The sequence below is a fragment of the Apteryx mantelli genome, chromosome 16 (genome assembly GCF_036417845.1).
Source record: "Apteryx mantelli isolate bAptMan1 chromosome 16, bAptMan1.hap1, whole genome shotgun sequence".
Lineage (NCBI taxonomy): Eukaryota > Metazoa > Chordata > Aves > Apterygiformes > Apterygidae > Apteryx > Apteryx mantelli.
In genome coordinates, this window is record NC_089993.1 from 9749446 (window position 1) to 9767555 (window position 18110).

Genomic DNA, 18110 nt, shown 5'->3' on the forward strand with positions numbered 1-18110 from the left:
TTGAAGGTAAAGTTTCTTTCAGTTAGGGAACTGTTCATAGACAATATGATAAGCAAAATGTCTCCTGGGCATTTGTGTAGCTAGACACTGCACACATCACCACTACTGGAAATAGTACCCAGAAACTTAAGCATAGGAACTGCAATATAATCTATCCAATGCAAAATATGTTTGCTAATATAAGCTGCATTGGTACCTAAGAGATTTTGTTTTTACTGTTATTCTGGAAGAAACTTAGTGCAGGCAAAGCCTTGGACCAACTAAAAAAGAGCAACTTAACTAGCTTATTTTCAAATAGTGTATAAAACCCATCAGTTTCACATATTCAGTGACCTTGAAAAGTGTAGTCTCAGTTTGGATGTAAGAGGTATCCGACAGATGCCCAAACTGAAGGCAGTGCCACCTCCCCTCCCTGTTTAAAGCAGGAACTTAAGAGTGACAAGACACTGTGACAATGACAAGAATATATGCAAAATGTCATTACTTTTGAGGAAAGCAAGCTAAAGAATGCCATAAGGCCAAGGAATGTGTCCTAAGTATTGTCAGCATTTACCAAAATATTTCGTTGTGTCTGCAAACAGGTAAAGTCTGGTTCACTGGCTTGGTTATTTCAGCTTTGAGTGGTTCCAGGATACAAGACAACTCCCAGTGTTTCAGACTTTGTACCTACTGCCTCAGAAGGACACATCGCTGCTTGATCTCACAGGTCACTGTAACTTTACCTAATACAATAAGGTGCCAAATTACAAATAAGCATAATGTTATACAACAACATTAACAGCTGTTCTTTTCCCTTAAAGTACACAAATTCTGCATGAAAATAACCTTTATAAAATTCCACATACATAAACAAAAAGCAACTTAGTCCAAATATTTAGCATATATTACTTAATTGCATTGTATGACTTTTATCTAGTGTACAACATGAAGCTACAACCTTATAATCTCTTTATATACCCTTTATTTTCACCTTATACAAACCTAAGACAAAAACAAGCTGACAAAACTGACGTGCAGCACCTGAAAAAACAGTTCATGTAACACTTCAGTGATGCAAATGCATGAGCGCCACATGTTTTGGAAGGCTGTTCAGCTCTCCTTTTCTGAAACAGTCTCTATAGAACATTCATTCAGGACAGCTATGTTCTTTGCCTAAAGAAAAACACATGATTCTTCATTCTCTCCCCACTCTACAGGCATTATCGACCCAAAGCGTTTTTGACCTTACTGCTTTACGTAAGTGAAAGCCTCATGGAAAGACTTCCTCTTACGTTAAAGGAAATAAATTATAATATAAAGCAACAAAACCCCTAAGCTCTGGATTATAAATCACACACTAGAAATAAAAATGTTCTGATATCAATAGAGCCAAACGAGGAACAAGATATATGCACAATGACAATAATGTTAAAGATTTTATTATGGATGTATTTAATGCTGATATTTGCATCTGCAGAAGAATGTTCATTTTGAAGTCTGTCATAGCAGAGTCTTAGACTCTAAATTAACAAATTCATAATTCATTTATTCACAGTTAAAATGCACAGAAAACATTAAACCTGAGTGCACAGTAGTTTTCCTGAACTCAAATGCAGAAAAATAGTACATTCTTCTGTAATGGTGTACACATAGATCTGTTAGCATTACAACCTTACCTGCATTCACTTACGCACACACACACATATATATGTATACATATATACACACACACACTTATAATAAAGACTTTGTAAATATATAACGTAAATACATTAGTATGTAATGACTGGAGACAGCATCAATCCTTTTGGCAAAGGCAGCTTGTTATGTAGCTGTGATATCAAAGTTCAGTGTAGAATACAAATGTTTTTAACAATAAACACATTCACAAACTATCAAAGAATAATTTTTTTCTTGTTCTATGCTAAATAGAATGCTAAAAGTTATCTCCTAGGTGACAATAGTTTTACTGAATTTATTGTCAGATGGTCTATTTACAAAGATATTAAAATTCAAGTGCAATAGGACACAGAAAGAAGGCAAGACTGTAAGAACTGTTCATACTTTTGGAAAAAACTTACTTTTTAGAAAACAACTGTCTTATATGAGAAAAAATATGCTCTGATATAAAAAGAAGAGTCAGAATGGTATATCTAGATTTTCACTTTCAAGTAAGTGTGGTGAAAGAGGTACCAAAACTGGTTCAAAAATATCTTAGAAATATAAATAAGGCACTGTGAGATTAAGCTGTATTGTGCTAATGCAGAATCTCTATCCAGTATAGGCCAAAGGAATGCACTTTGCGAAATCTACCAAGACAGAGAGATACTGACTCTGGAGCACCAAAAAAATACAACTTCTGCTAGTAAAGTAAACAAATACAACACAGAACATACCCATCCAATTGTAGCTTACTGCAACAAACGTTTATGATGATACTCTAAAACTCACATGATTGATTCCAAGCACATTCTTCTAAACTAACTCCTGGCAAAAGGTCATGATGCATTTCAAACAGATCCATCACTGTTAATGGAAAATTGGCAGTTTCCGGAAAATAACATGTTAATAAAAACAAGTGAGATATGGCAAAAGCAGAGTGATATATCATGCAGAAGATCACACATTAATCAAATGTTGAACATTTTTAGCTTTAACAAGACATCATATGTCTCTAAAGAAAACACTTTGATCAGTTAGTCTTAGCACTTAATTCTAATGGGCTTGATGATGAACTTCATTTAGTTTATTCAGTGTTACTATAGAATTGGTTAAAGTGCTGTAGAAAGAATAAACATCATATGCATTTCTCCATTAAAAACAATTTATCTTTTCCTCATGAAACTTGCCTTCAGTAATTGCTAACTCAAATGTTAAAACTGATGGAATAGTATTATAGCAGGAAACAGCTGGTTACCTCAGAAGGCATTTATTAAAATATTCTATGTATCCTGCCAAAGTATTGTGCAAAAAAATGCTTTACTATGGCTTATGTTGGACAATCCCACTAGTCATCTTTTGTTTTTTCCTTGAGATATTGCCTCGCTGTAGGTCAGGTGAATGAAGTCAAAGAGTTGTGTGGCATTGATGGCATTACCCAAAATTTTGGAAAGTTTGTCCTTTGACAGTGTTACTAGCTCTGCAATGCTTTTAACATGGTTCATTAAGACACGGCAGTTTTTTGTGTTAACACCTGGCATTTTTAATAGAAAGTCCTGGGGACCAGGGTTATACTTGTCTGACTCAGGAAGAACTTCAGAATCTGCTGTGACAGCCATTGCTGTTTCTGCATCAGGTTGTGGATGGTTTTGTTTCAATTCTTCAAACAGTTCAGCAGTAGCATGAGGAGAGGGACACCACAGGATACGTAACTTAGGGAAATGGAGTGTAAGAAGGGTTAGTTTAGAAGTAACATCATTACTGGAAATCTCCTGATGTAGACAGCCTCGTGGAATCAAGGAGAAAGATTTGTTAGGATCAAATTCAATCAGGAGAATTGGTCGCTTATAGTAACGGGACATAGAAATGCACTGTGTGTACAGTCTTCCATTATTTAGGGAACCAATAAGATCACTGATACTTTTCCGCTCTACACAGATATCAGGAGTTAAAATGTAATCTCCAACTTCCAAAGTAACAGGCTCAATGTCAATGCCACGACGATGAATAAGTGATGGAAGCTCACTACGAAATTCCCGCATATCCACTATTACAGTTTGCTGAGCACTCTTCTGTTCTTGTCCACCTAAAAAGCAAAATAAACACAGTCAACCTAATACTTATGACCTCTGACTCAGGTTGTATAATTTTCCTCTGTGCTGCCAATGCTTCCATAATGGGCAGATTTCATATCTCAAATTATACCTCAAATTCAGCAGTACCATAAACCCAGACTTTATTTATTTTCTTACTGTTCTAGACAAAGTCAGTTACCAAAATACATATCATAGTTCATGGAGTATGCTCTGTAGTTTAATAGAACTATTGTGTATACCTACTATCAGCCTTGCGTGGCTGACAATGAGCTGACAATGTCAAACTGTAATTGAAAAGTATTTAAAAGCATCAAGAAAATATGTTTAAAGGTTGTCCACAAAACAAGATAATGAAACTGTTCCTTGTAACTTTCAGCTGTTTCCCACAGCAATATGGCTTTTTATTGTAGGAGATGTATTCTAGCCTCTATAGATCTGTGAAAGGACACAGGAATAGCTTGCAGCATAGAGGTGACAAAAGACATAATAGCAAACATTAGGGAGTATACAGTGAAGGAGAGCAAGATGACAGAAATGCCAGCCAAGAAAAACAGGGGAAGAGCTGTAAAGATGAAGACAGCGTATACTTGTCAGAGGAAAGGAAGAGAAAGACAAGGAAGAAAAAAAAAAAAAGGTTGGAATTGCAGCAAAAGAAAAGTGATGTTTATTGCAAAGAAAGTAGACTAAAACCACAATCCACAGTTGTTTATCCAATCTATGTTGCAAAAATCAAAAGTCCCCAACATTCACTGGCTTGAGGACAACACTGCATTTGACTATCTGTAGATCTCAGTTTTAATGTTTTAAGTTCTCCCCACCTCACTGCAAGCCATACTAGACAGTCTCATAGCCAACGGCTGCCTAGAAACAATTCAAGTGGTACCTGTCTTAATGGTAAAATACCTTATTAACCTATACTTTCTTTTCAAATAAAATCATAATTCATTGTTATGGAACAGAGAGACAACAGGTATGGACTAAGGAACATCATGTTTCTTTCCGTTAGGACTACAGAATCGATGTGCTTCTATCTCCCAGACACTTTGGATAGGATTTAAACACAAAAGGCTATAGGCCTTTTTCACAGCTCAGAGCTGCGATCCTAACTTCAGGAACTGCTCACCTGCTTTGCGTGTGTCAGTGGAAACAGATGCAGGAGTGGCATCTCTTACTAGGTCCAAGTTTGTTTCATCTCTTCCTTCTCTCTCTTCAGGAATGACCATGCTGGCCTTCTCTCTAAGGAACCACAAACAAAGAAACACTAACAACTGGAATTCTGACAAATACTTTAAAACCATTGAGTCAGATGTAAAATTACACAGTTTAATACTGATTACAAACCTGATAAGAAATGCAATTTACTAGATTTTTCAGATTGTTAGGGCTAGATTCTATATTTTTATTTTCTATTTTCCATACTTTTTTCTTTCTTTCTTTTTTTTTTTTTTAAGACCTTCTCAGGGCATATGAAACTAAGGAACTAATGACTAGTAATAGGAGCATAATCTGGTGAGAAGACATGGTCAATAAAAATACTGACTGATGCAGTCCAAGAAAATAGCCATTAAAATTCATTGTTTTGTTCCCTAAAACTAATCAAATCATGAAAGCCTTAGAAATATCTTACAAGCAATGCTATCTGCAAACAAAAATATCTTTATAGTAAAGTTTCTCAATTGAAATTGATAGACAGTTAGAAAAAATACCAGTGGTGCTGGGTAGCCTTTGAAACTTCAGCTAAAAAAAAAAAAAAAAAAAAAAAAAAGAGGTGCTTTGAAAAGTACGGTTTTGATTTCTCATTGATTCTTGATTGGACAATTCTTTTAACATCTAAAAGCAATTGAATTGGAAGCTTATATAAGCTTTTCACAAATTAAGAATTCCACTGTTTAAAATGTGAACATGTGGGAAATAGATGAAACGGATGAGTAGTAAAGATAGTAAACTTTTTTTGTTTACCGAATGAGTTTCTCAAAGGCCTCCTTTTCCTTTCTCAGAGCTGTGAGATAGCGCTGTTCTTCTGTTGAGCCCCCATATATGAGGAAATAAACCCTGTAGGTTGGAAGAAAAAAGAAAAAAACTGCAAAACTTAATATAAAATTTAAAAAACCAAAAAACTCCCCAGTATTTTAGAGTAATAGCAGTAAGTGTCCAAGAAGTTAAAAGGAGAGCAAAAAACAGGCATTTCACTGTATCTTCTTCTGTAAACCTATTTCAAATTCAGCAACTAAAATTCTTATATCCAGTTTCCTCTCTTTCTCAAAAGCAGATATGCTTTCTGGAATTCTGGGATTCTACCAGAGTGGATGACACATTCTTTTACTCAGGTTTAAGTCAGTCCATTCAAAAAAGACAAGAAGCAAATATCATGGAGAAAGACTGCTTTCTTATTATCATTAAAATCTTGCCAGAAGAACGTTATCTATCATACATAACAAACTAAAATCTGTAATCATCCTGGGTTAGGAAAAAACACCACCTAAGATTTAGAACAAGGAATCTTAGGTCCTACACAGAACAAGCTGTCATCTGGTACACATATATACACACATAGACAAATTAAATTTTATTCCACAAATATGGACTCAGATTGAACATATGAGAATTAATGATTACCTTCAAGTATTAATTGCCTACAGCTTTTAAGCAAAACCCTTTTTTTTTTTTAAATTGAGGTATATTTTGACAGACTGATAGGATTTTATTCCAACTAATTTTTTCTTGGGGAGCATGAAAATCTTCTAGCCCCTACCTGCATGCTACATTTACTATATCTGACTTTCCTGTTCTGAAGTAGGGGAGTTGCCATATTGTTTAACTGAATGCGATGCTGGAGATAGTTACAATACATGTTGATTAGCCAATTAAAAATAAACTGTACAAATAGCCCAGTAATTATCCTTATGCAGTATACTTTGTGAGGTCTGCCATGTCTGCTCTAGTCTTACTGTGTAAAATTCATACCAGCAGATACTGTTTTAAACAAGAATATAGCAACCTCAAAAATGGATTGCCAGTAAGATTATCTAAGCAGAGGTCTTGTAGAAGACGGAACGAACATGTCACTGCTGGTATGTTTCTGTTATTAAGGGACTAAATACCTGTTAGCAAGTAAAAATTATCTTTTAGTATAAATTATGCATTATGCCTTTTTTTAAAATTAAGACGACGGCTAAACAGGAATTAAAAATCATTAGATGCATGTTCTGGTCAACTGCCAGAAGTGCACAAATTTTTTTTTTGCTTTTAAGACTAAAATTAGACCAATAACATTCTCAATTATCACCAACTCAACTTGCCTCAAAGGCTTTCCAGGCCTGCTTGCCTTGTAGATTTCCAGCTGCCGAACAAAAGTTAGTTCTGCATCATATAATACAACATATCTTGGTTCTACTTCATGCAATACCCGAGTGAGTGCATAGGGATCACTGCAACCCTGTAAGGGATGAATAATCGTGAGAGGTGTTTTGAAGATACCATAGTAAGAATCTGAGGGCAAGTTAATATGGAAATCTTCAGGAACAGTCTCTTCAATACTGCTTTCTTGGCTACTGCTTAATTCTTTGTACTCTTCCACCTCCAACTCCTCCTCTCTGTTTTCCTCCTCAGTTTTCCCTATCATTTGGGTTAAAGTCCGGTCTTGCTGCTTCTTGTGTTTATTTTCTTTTGAAGAAGCCTTGAGTTTGGCCTTTTGGGCTTGAGTTCCTGTGTCTGGTCTGGTGCTTCCTTTGGACTTGACAGCTTTTCTATCCTTACTCCACACTTCGCCAGCCTTCTCATCCTTTCCAAAGGTTTTGTTATACAATCTCATTAAAAAAGCTTCTGCTCCAACAGTAATATATTCCTTGAGCTGTGCACAAGCTCGGTCATCACTGGCACAAATAAGTACTTGTCCTGCAGTCAAGAAACAATATTATGTTTATAATCTGTTACACTGTACTTTTTTATCCAGATACAAGAAGTCTCTTGAGCAAATTTGATCCTAAAAGTGTGCTGGCCAAATGCCTTTACGCTTGGTAGTCGCAGTTGCTCTGGACTTTTGGGGACAGTCAAATTGTATGATGTTTTGTACCACATGAGTTTAGAGAAGTTTAATGCAAGTTCTTCGTTCCTTATTCTTACACCATTTAAATCAGTAATGTTTTCTTTTTGACCATTTGAAACAAGGCAGATGTAACATGTATTGAAACAAACATTTGGACAATGTTTTTTTAATCACGGAATAAGACAGAAGTTCGAGCCTGTTCTAATTTTCACCCTGTCAGCTGCGTTAAGGAGTCTAAAAGTACTTCAAGAAAATACATGTTTCACACAATATTATTGACATTTGTGGGCCTTGAATAACAATTCTCCACAAGCTGACTCAGATAAACTCCTACAACACTAGGTGAGAGAGCCAGTTCTTATCCACAGTCAGAACACTGTGGGTGGGAGAAAAGAACACTTTTTTACCCTTACTGTTTCCCAAAATAAAACTTGGTGAAATGTAAGGGGATGAAAAGTCCTAAAATAAGAAAGGCAGCAGAGCAGTTAGAAACACACTTGCCTTTTACTCTGTATCCAAGAAACTGCACCTCCTGGAGAAGTAGTGCAATTTTTCAGGTGCATGTGAGCAACGTATGAAACGGAAGGGGTGTAAAATAGAACACTTTTTAACATCCTGACTTTGAGAAGCAAGTGAATGATTACTGCTGTTTTAGCCCCCTGCAGTCTCCCCTAGTCAATGGAAAGGAGCAATGCTTGCCTGCACAGCTGAGGAATGACTGAGTGAATACAGAGCTGAACAGCCATGAAGTACTTCTATTTCTGCATTACTTGCTCTAGAAGGCTGGAAGGTGTACAAATTGCTACATTGTTAGAACAAAGACCACAGCAGAAGAGATCTCCATTCCTACTGGGATAAACTGAACAGAAAACTGTCTCCGTCTATCCTGCTTCACCTATCAGAGGAATGGCAGAAGTAAATGTATCAACTTGGAAGTGGGTGCAGTTCACAGTTTTGCTTAGTAACAGAACAGAAACAGCTATTACTAAATCCAACAGAGGCCATGTGTCAAATTCTTAAAAACTAAATTATGATACCTACTAAAATCACCTTGCATAATGGATAAAAGAAGAAGACTGACTAATTTTTTGTGAAGGTGTAGATTGTTTGGGGTTTGGATTTTTCTGTTTTTGTAGAACATCAACTAAATTTCCAGGTTAGTGTCATCACTTTGGGGACTGCAGCATCAGTACAGTATTGAATTGTAAGTTAAAATATTTTTCTATAATAATACAGGCTCATTCCTAAACACAGTATTACATAGTAACTTTCAACATTTCTCTTTTAGAGCGAGAACTAAAGAGGAGGGAAACATTCTCACCTCATCAGCCTGTTTGAGGGAAACTTTCTTGGCTATAGCCAAAAAAAAATTGTATAGGTACACCTGTACTCAAGAGATTTCAATAAATTTTGGGAATCATATGAAATGTACATCTTAACTTAAAAAGTCTACAGAGGAGCTTGGTAATGGAACTTTTGTTCTTGAGTCTCATGCAATTAAGTCACTCAGAGATAGTAACTTTATACCCAACTTATGGTACATTTCTCTCTCTGTCCCCTGCATAACACTGTTCAGAGATATTCACACAATCACTTTAGCAGAAGAGGCAGCTATCAGACTATTGGCTTGGGAGAAAAGAAAGGATAAAATGGAGACAAGTGTGCAAGGCCAAAGCAACATGGAATAGGATGGTAGGGAAGAAATCAATCAAGTTCCATCAAATGGACAATACTAGCACAAACCACTGGTGACAGTCTTCAGTTTTCAATTCCAGTATTCTTTTAAGGAAAGCTACATTTTAAGGTGTAAAATTTTGCTGCAGTTTTAAAAGCAGTTAATTTTGCATAAAGTCCTTGTCTTAAATCCATCAATTATTATATTTAAAACTAGCTCTTTAATATGACTGTAGTAAAGAGTTAGGCTCCTTTTCTCAAAAGTCAAGTAGGAAACTAGCTATACTGTGAAAACTTACGTCATTTGGTATTCTCTCACCTGGACCACCAAGATCTTCACTGTTCTTATTCTCATTTTCAATTTCTTTCAATACTTCCCGTAAAGCTTCCCATTTCGGGTTACTTTCTAGAACCAATTCCCTTTTCAGTTCTGAAATAAAGCAAGATTGAATATAGCAGCATTTATAGCCAAAACACCCTTTTATGACTTTAAGTTAGCCGTTAGATGTTAATAACATCATGATTGTTGGCAAATACGATGCTCAGCAGCCTACATTTGCAACTTGTTGTGCTGATGGAGTGGGAGAACACTTTTATAGAAATACTTATAAAGGGGGATAAATGCTTTGGTGAAGCAAAAAGTTAAAATAGTTACTCATTCTCATTCTTCAATTCTGAAACCCTTAAATAAAATATTTTGTTTACAAAAGCGATAACAGTCTCCTTCCTTTTCACAAGAAATGAAGAAGATCAAACTAAACACCTATGTAATTCAAGAACAACCCCATAAAAGCTCTCCCAATGATCCACTGTGCAAGCTGAGAAAAACCTTTACTTCTTTGTGACTCTGTTTTAACTTTTTTATTATAGGCTTTTTGAACTAAGATTATGTCTCAAAATATCCCAGCTAGCAGACTGGGGTCTTGATCTGTATGAGATCATGTAGGGAACCATAACACAAGCAATTATACACAGAGTATTCAAAATCATGTGACTCTTTCAAACTTAAAATTAGGAATGATCAGTACCATTTTCCTTCTTTACATCATTGTTTTCAGAAACTTTGCTTTTTTTATTCAGTCTGTCATCTGCAATGCGATAAACTCTGGCTCGAGCATTTACAAACATTGAAGTACTAGAATCAAGAAACAGCCAACCTAAAGAGGCAAAGAAAACATTAGTAGTTTGACATTTGCAGTATATGTGTTTCAACCCCTTCCAATAAAAGCCCCAAATCTCTCATTTGAAATATCTGTGCTACCTGCTTGCTATGTAATTACTAGTTTAATAAAAGACAGAAATGTGATGTGAATCTCACACTGTTAAGTAACAGCAGTTAAGTGGGAAGATGAAAGCATTATCTGTCAATAAAAACCTACGTCCTTATGGCTGGTTATATAAAACCTAATTAGATACCTTCATATGCTTAGGAATGTTAATTAAAAATATCAACATTTCACTTTTTCATGCATTAACTGGTACAGTTATTCAATGTTTACCTGAATTCTCACCAAAAGCTTTTTCGCTTGCTTTCAGTGACTCCAAAAGATTAAGGAAGGTGACACAATCATACTGAGTTAGATATTGTAGCAAAGTACGTAGTATCTTCAAATCCTGGACTAAAGATTTGGTCTTAGCTCCAAGTTGATGCCAGAGAGGATCTAAATAGTGACGTATTGTCTAGAAATATAAATTGTAAAGTTCAGGATGACAAATACATACTATAGTACTCAAGAAAGGAATGCACTTTTTTTTTCTTTACAGGAGATGCCACTGGTTTCCCAATCAGTATCAAAAATACCAAAGTAAAGATGTGATGGTGAGATATTTATTTTGATAGGTAATCAATTTTTGCAAAGTTAATATAACATAGACGCTTTTGTGTAAAACAACTCAACAGTTAGCAGATATCTGTATCATTTATGCTTTCACTACATATTTTCCTTTTTCTTCAATAATAAAATACTGGTAAAATAAATATCAGTAAAGTACAAAATCTTATTTTACTGGTACTGGTCTGCACCTTTAGTATTTATTATCCTTTATTTATGGAAGGAAGAAAACATTATAATTTCATCTCATTCTCAAAATATGATGAGTACCCTGCAAACATGCAACCTACAGAGCCTGGAAAAAAACCTGCAAACATGTGAAGTACAGAATTCCTCACATGAGGATTAAATCAGAGGTAATAAGTAATTGTGTTTCACAATGTCGGTTGAAGTTTATGATTTTACTCTACAAAAAGTGCATGTATGCCAAACGTTGCAGACCTGCCAATAATAACATGCACACAATTAATGACATATATAATGGCTACAAGGATACATCATGCAAGTGTATATTACAGATTATACGCATTTCTTCTCCTAATAAAGGAGATACAAGTAGAAAATTTAAGAGGAAAAAAGGAAAAATACTGTAAACCTATCTCTAAAAGTATTTTGAGCTGAAATCACAGCCATCTTTATCATTAAAATAATACTATAACAAAGTAAAGCATGGTGATCACAAACTTTAATTTGTGGTTTGTAATTAGAAATTAAATACAATACACTATGGAGCTGGGTTATCATTAAAGTTTTTAAAACTACACCAGTATCAGTAATTATTCATATTATCATAGCACTGAGAAGCACCAACCATGAATCAGATGTCCTAACTGCAGCGATTTTGCAAATGAAGGAAGAACATTAATGAGCCAAAAATCTTACTGGCAGCTATAACATCACCATTATAGATTAACACAGTTTCTGTCCTTGTACCAGTAATAAATGTCACCAGAGAATACTCAGTTGCTGCTGGTTATTTATTCATTTTACAAATTAATTAGACAATTTACATTTATGATTAGACACAGCAAAATAAACAAAACAGTTACCTTGTCAAAAGGTTTACCAATAGCATTTTCTAAAGATAGATCTTCTACTTCAAGAGCTGGATTATAACGTTTGAGTTCTCTCAGACATGCATTCAAAATGTCCAATATGGAGGTCTGGATAGCAAGCATACCAGGAGTCATCGACACATGTATTTCTACCACTTCAGGTTTATGCTTCTCTAAAAATGAGTTCACAGCTATATGAAATCTAAGAGGAAAACAGCTAATTAAGTTTTACCTGAATGGCTTGCTTGATGACATAATTATTCAAAAGTTCATAAAAATTAAAATTACAATTGTTTTAGATGTAAACAAGTAAGCTAAATGCAAAATCAATCCATTTCTACAGATGCAAAGATTGCAACAGCGCTTATGAAGAACCTGAGAAAACATCTATTCTGAGATCATGATTGTACTTATTCTAGTCATGCAAACCTACAGTGCTGGTGAATGATCCATGGAGAATTACTGCACTAGATTCTACACCGTAATTAGAGATATCAAATTTCAACATAAAAACAAAAATATCTCCTATGGGAGAAACTGTAATGGGTTTATAAATCCTTTAGAATCACATGGATCCACTAGCAGATCCTGTGACATCCCCAGCTTCTGATTATTATTAGCAGGTCCTTGCTATGACATAGCCCCTATAGCCAATTTGTCTATACAAGTACACAGATGTTAGCTGATGAGACAGATACAGAGCAAGGCACAGAAAAGAGACTGACCTCTGAAACTCAACAGGCAGTTACCTTGCTCCACCCTACACTCTCAGGTCTTTTTATGGCTCAGAAGCCAAGGAGAAACTTTAGAGAGCTTCTATTCATCCTTCCTTACTCTAGTTATATCCATTTCTGCTTCTTTGTAACACTGGAAGGAAATCTGTTAAACTTTTGACAGTGCAGTACAACAGTACATTAAAAAAAAAAGAGTAAAACACATGCTAGACTGGACTAAAGGAAAAACCAGGCAGACCGCCTGCCCAGTGCAGGAGCATTGAAGGAGTAATACGCTAAAGTGCCCAGTTCCATTTGTGACTCTACTCCTGAAAGCCTTAATCCATGTCACAAATTTGGCAATTTGGTTTTCATCAGTTATCAAGTTTTCTTCCTACACAACATAAAATTAAAGAAAGACTTTTTAAAAATGTATCTTCCATGTAGAAAAAGATATTCATGGAATTTCACCACAGTTGGAAAAAAAAAAACTTCCATGAATGGTGGACTTCAGAGTCTGCATTCCTGTTACTTCATGGCTTAAATTATTTGTTTAATAAGTGATGCTTTCCTTAATATCTTAAGAACAGCACTTTCTGTGTGATTTCTATTGGCTAATAGGATAGGTATACTATAGGTGCAGCCTCTTAGAGATTTAATTTGGGGTCTATTTTCAAAGATACTTACAGAAATACAGTATCTTTGAGACCACTTCTGTTAAAAATTGAATTAAATTCGTTTGGGAATACAAAGGAGGGGGCCACAAATTAGCAGTGTGACTGCTTAAACCTCATTTTATTTGGAATCCATGGTAATAATGTTAATGAATTTTGCTAGGTTTGACTATTCTGTGAAGTAAAAGGGTGCCTTACCTTGGCCACAGATAAAGTTTCCTGACAAAAAGATTCCTCATCACTCTTTCCACATGGCAAAAGCCAGTGTTAAACGCAATTGCATTATCTGTAAAAGCTTTAATGAAGCCTTGCTTGTTCTTCTGGCGATAAAGTCGCAAGATAAATGCTTCCTGACAAGACTCAATGATTCTGTGCGCTTTGTATACCAAAATGCCTGGCAAAACAAGAAGTTTTCAAGTTATAAAATATTAACTCTTAGGGGTTCTAACCAAGTAGTTCCTCAGTTTCAGGACCATGGAATTATAACAAATAACAGAACTGTGTTAATGATACATCTTTAGCAGAAATACTTGTGCTCAAGGGGAAATGAAAAGGGCAGGACTTTGATTCACAATGTCACATTAGAAAATCCTTTACTCTTAAGTCAAAACTTGAAATTGTGCATCTAGGAGTAAAATTAAATACAAGATGCAACACAGTATTACCACAAAGCACGTTTGATACATTCAAGACTATGATATTTGAATTGTTTTATCTACAGAAGATCTGGAATTACACATTTGTCAAGTTTGTTACTTTGTTAGCACTCAAAGTTTTTTCACAATGAAAGAACTTTTGAAAACATTTCCCCCCCCCCCCCCCCCCGCGATATTCATATGCACACTTGAGGACAGAAGGAACCTTCAACTGTATGGGTACACCACCGACTTTCCTCATAGCTATGTGTATACTAGGAAAAAAGATGAAGTGTGAAAATTTTAGCACAGACTAGTGAAACAATAGTTTAACTACATTAAGTGTTTGAGGAAACATCTTCAGGGTTTACAATTCACTCAGCCAAGACCTGTTAAGGCTTATTTTTCCCTCTCACTTAATTGTGTTAAATAACACATTAAATTTTTTCCCTAGTGAAGATGAGGCCTGTGTGATACTTTTGTCTGCCCACAACTTCCAGTGGAATGATAAATACCTTTCTAAAGGGGAAGCAATAACATCAAATGTCAAAGGTTTCACCACATACCTAGATAAGTCAACTCAGTTAAAACGTGCACCTCTTCTCTATCACAATTTTTTTCAACTCAGCATCCAACCATTGCTCTTAATATGCCTTTGCTATATAAATTAAAAAGCATCTATAAGAAATTGATTTCCATATAACTGCTAGTCATTCACGATCAAGTAATGGAATAATCTACTAAAGGATGAACTAGATATTGTTACATCTCTCTATGAAACACATTTTTCAGTACATAATAATGACTGAACTAATTTCTGAGCACTTTCCAGTTTGTCAAGATTTGACTCCAGGTATGGACATTAGAGCAGACACAGAAATGCTGAACACACCAGTGAGACTGTTTACAATACCTTCCTATTTTTAGTCAATATTTCTCTGCTTGTTAACTGAGTTCATATGATCATGTGAACCGTGGTAGAAACAACTTGCTATTGTCTACTATACCAACTCAGTTTTACTATGGTATATGTATTTACCCCATCATTTGTATCTGGCCAAAACTACCAGGAATGATTCTTCCATATTACAGTGATGATCACTTTTTATTTAGTTAGCTTGATTTATGAGTTCATCAACTGTTAATTCACGTGTGATTCTACAGTGATTAAAAACCCCTCAACATTTCTAATACATAAAAACACTTTCTTTCACTGTGTTAATTCTTCAAGAAACACTGTTACAAGTTTTTATTGTTGTTTTTTCTTCCATACAATATCACACACTAGCAATACCTAGATCTCCTACAGAACACGGTGTTACCATAGCTTTAAATGAAGGAGCTGTGCTTTCTATCAAAGACCTCTAGTGGCACACTGACCTCTGGTGGCAATATGAAAAGTGTGAAACCATTGTGTCATTTTAGGACAGATGTATTTTTTTTAAAAAGCTTTAGTGCATTCCTTCTTTCCATACACACAAAGTCCCAAAGGTGTGTTTTCTTCTCTTTTGTTTGTTTTGGAGGTGGAGGGGAAAGGAGCTGAAGGGAAGAAGAGAAGTAAGGTGCTCAAAAATTTGTTTGCTTTTTTAACCTAGAAATACTAGGATTATTAAATACTGTGTCCTTTGGTTCTAACATAAAACCTTTCAAAATGTTTTATAGATTAGGATTTCTCATATGTTGACTAAAAGGAGGTGGATACAGCTTTTGAAGCAAAAAATTACTTTCTTCCATGTATTCAATGTTCAGTTATATTTAGGCATTAACAAGATGTTAACATCTAGATAACGGTCAAAGATTCTTACATTCCTGTCTCTTAGATTTTACTATCTGTCCAGCCTGTATGTTATTAAACTCTTACCAGTAATGAGGTTTGCAGGAATTCTGTCGGTGAGGAAATCGACCACGAGGATTCGACTTGTTGCAAAGAGGACACCTCCTTGTGTGTAAAATTCATAACGAATATTATTTGTAACTTCATTGGTAACACGCCGAGGAAGATGAACAACTCCATCTGACCTCAGCTGATCAATAAAATATTCCTAAACCAAACACAGTAAAAACACAAGACTTCATTGCGGTAACTGATGAAAGGGATGTAAAAAAAAAATCTTAGTTATACATGCTCCGTTAGTTTTGAGGAACTGTCCAAAACAAATTAAAAACATTACACTATGAGAAACAGTATCACCATTACCTAAGGAAGCCAGAATTAACAATATTTTTTCTTATTTGGTATTCTTTGTTTAGTTTCAAAGTCATTTAGGTGATTTAAAAATTGATATATTTTCAGTATTAGTGAGGAAACAGTTAAGAAAATATGAGCCACTGATACTCAAAGTAACTTAGATACTCTGAAAACTTTATCTTAGGTTTTTCTCTTATACTTTAATAGCTTCTTCTCAGAAGACAGGCAATTTTACACTAACTTAGGAACGAAGGGGGGACCCTCTTTGGATCCAGGCACCTGGCATCACAGACACCCGCAGCAAGTCGGTTGCACATGCCAAGCTTCACCCTCAAAACTACAGCTACGACCGTTGTCCGCCTATGGCCACTACAGAAGGTGCCTCCCTGACGGCGAGCAACCCCCTGTTTCCAGCCGGAACAGGAGCGCGGAGCCCCAGAGCGGCCGCGGCCCCGCTGCGCCCGGCGCCGGCCGCGGGGCGCCCGCCCGAGATGGCGGCGAGGCGCCGGCGCGGGCAGAAGGGGCGGCGGGGGGCGCCGGCGATGAGGAGACGACGGTGGCGGGGGAGGCGACGACGGTGGGGGGACAGTGGGGGAGGCGCCGCCGCCGCCAGGCCCGGCCCGGCCCGGCGCCCGCGGCTCCGCTCACCTCCTCGGCGGGGCTCGTGTTGAGCACCAGCACCAGGCTGGCGGGCTCGCTGTAGAGGCGGAGGAAGCGCAGCAGCAAGCGGTCGATGCCCAGCCCGCGGGCGCACACCACCAGCCCGTCGCGGTGGAAGAGGTCCAGGAAGATCTGGCTCTCGTGCTCCAGCAGCGCCGCCATGGCCGCCGGCCCTGCCGCCCGCCCATCGCCCCTCCCCGCCACGGGCCGCCGGGGCGGCGCATGCGCGCGAGGCGAGGCGAGGCGAGGCAGCGCCCCCTGCCGCACCCGCGCGGCGCCGCAGCGTCGAGGGCGGCGCGGTTTTCCCGCCCAGAGCGCGAGGCGGCGGCGACTCCTCGGTGGGGGCGGCGCTGAGGAGCGTCGAGGCCGAAAGAGGTGGGAAGGGGCCCGCCTGCCCGCCGAGCTCCCCGCAGCCTCCCCGGGGCAGCCGGAGCCCCTCCTGCCCTCCCCTGGGTGTGGGCTGGCCGCAGGTAGGTGGCAGCCATCGTTTTATTTTCTTATCACAAGTTACCTGTGTTTCTTAAAAAAATCAAACCAAACTGACTGAACTTCTGCCTGTGTTCCAGGCACAAGGCATCATTTTTCCTCAGATTTTTCCCGGCACCTCAGTTTTTAGTGTTGCTACCTCAGTCTCGGCCCTGCTGCGCTTGGACCGGCTTTCAGAAAGAGCTGGAAACTCCTCAGAGTTTCCCCAAACCTGACGTGGTGAGGGGCAGGCGAAAGCTGCCAGCTTGTCCCTGGCCCTTCTTAAAGTAAGTGACTTTTCTGGGCCTACCCCAGAAGAGCCGGCGGCCTCGCCAGCCGCGCTGAAGGCTCCCCGAGGAAGGCGAGGGGGAGGATGGCCCGTCCTGCAGGTCGCTGGGCAGAGGGGCAGCACGTAGCCTTCTCCTCCGGCCACAT

The 18110-nt window shown here is 37.6% G+C and overlaps 1 protein-coding gene across 1 annotated transcript; it reads right to left on the reverse strand.

Annotated features, from left to right (window-relative positions):
* Positions 1–1402: 1402 nt before the first annotated feature.
* Positions 1403–17382, reverse strand: ERCC4 (ERCC excision repair 4, endonuclease catalytic subunit). Its single transcript, XM_067306260.1, has 11 exons — positions 17199–17382; positions 16224–16404; positions 13926–14121; positions 12335–12542; positions 10953–11133; positions 10482–10610; positions 9773–9883; positions 7034–7628; positions 5694–5786; positions 4858–4970; positions 1403–3724 (listed from the first exon to the last, which is right to left on the reverse strand). Exons 1-11 carry the CDS (start codon positions 17370–17372, stop codon positions 2991–2993), a joined length of 2715 nt encoding a protein of 904 aa, XP_067162361.1. The 5' UTR covers positions 17373–17382; the 3' UTR covers positions 1403–2990.
* Positions 17383–18110: the final 728 nt, after the last annotated feature.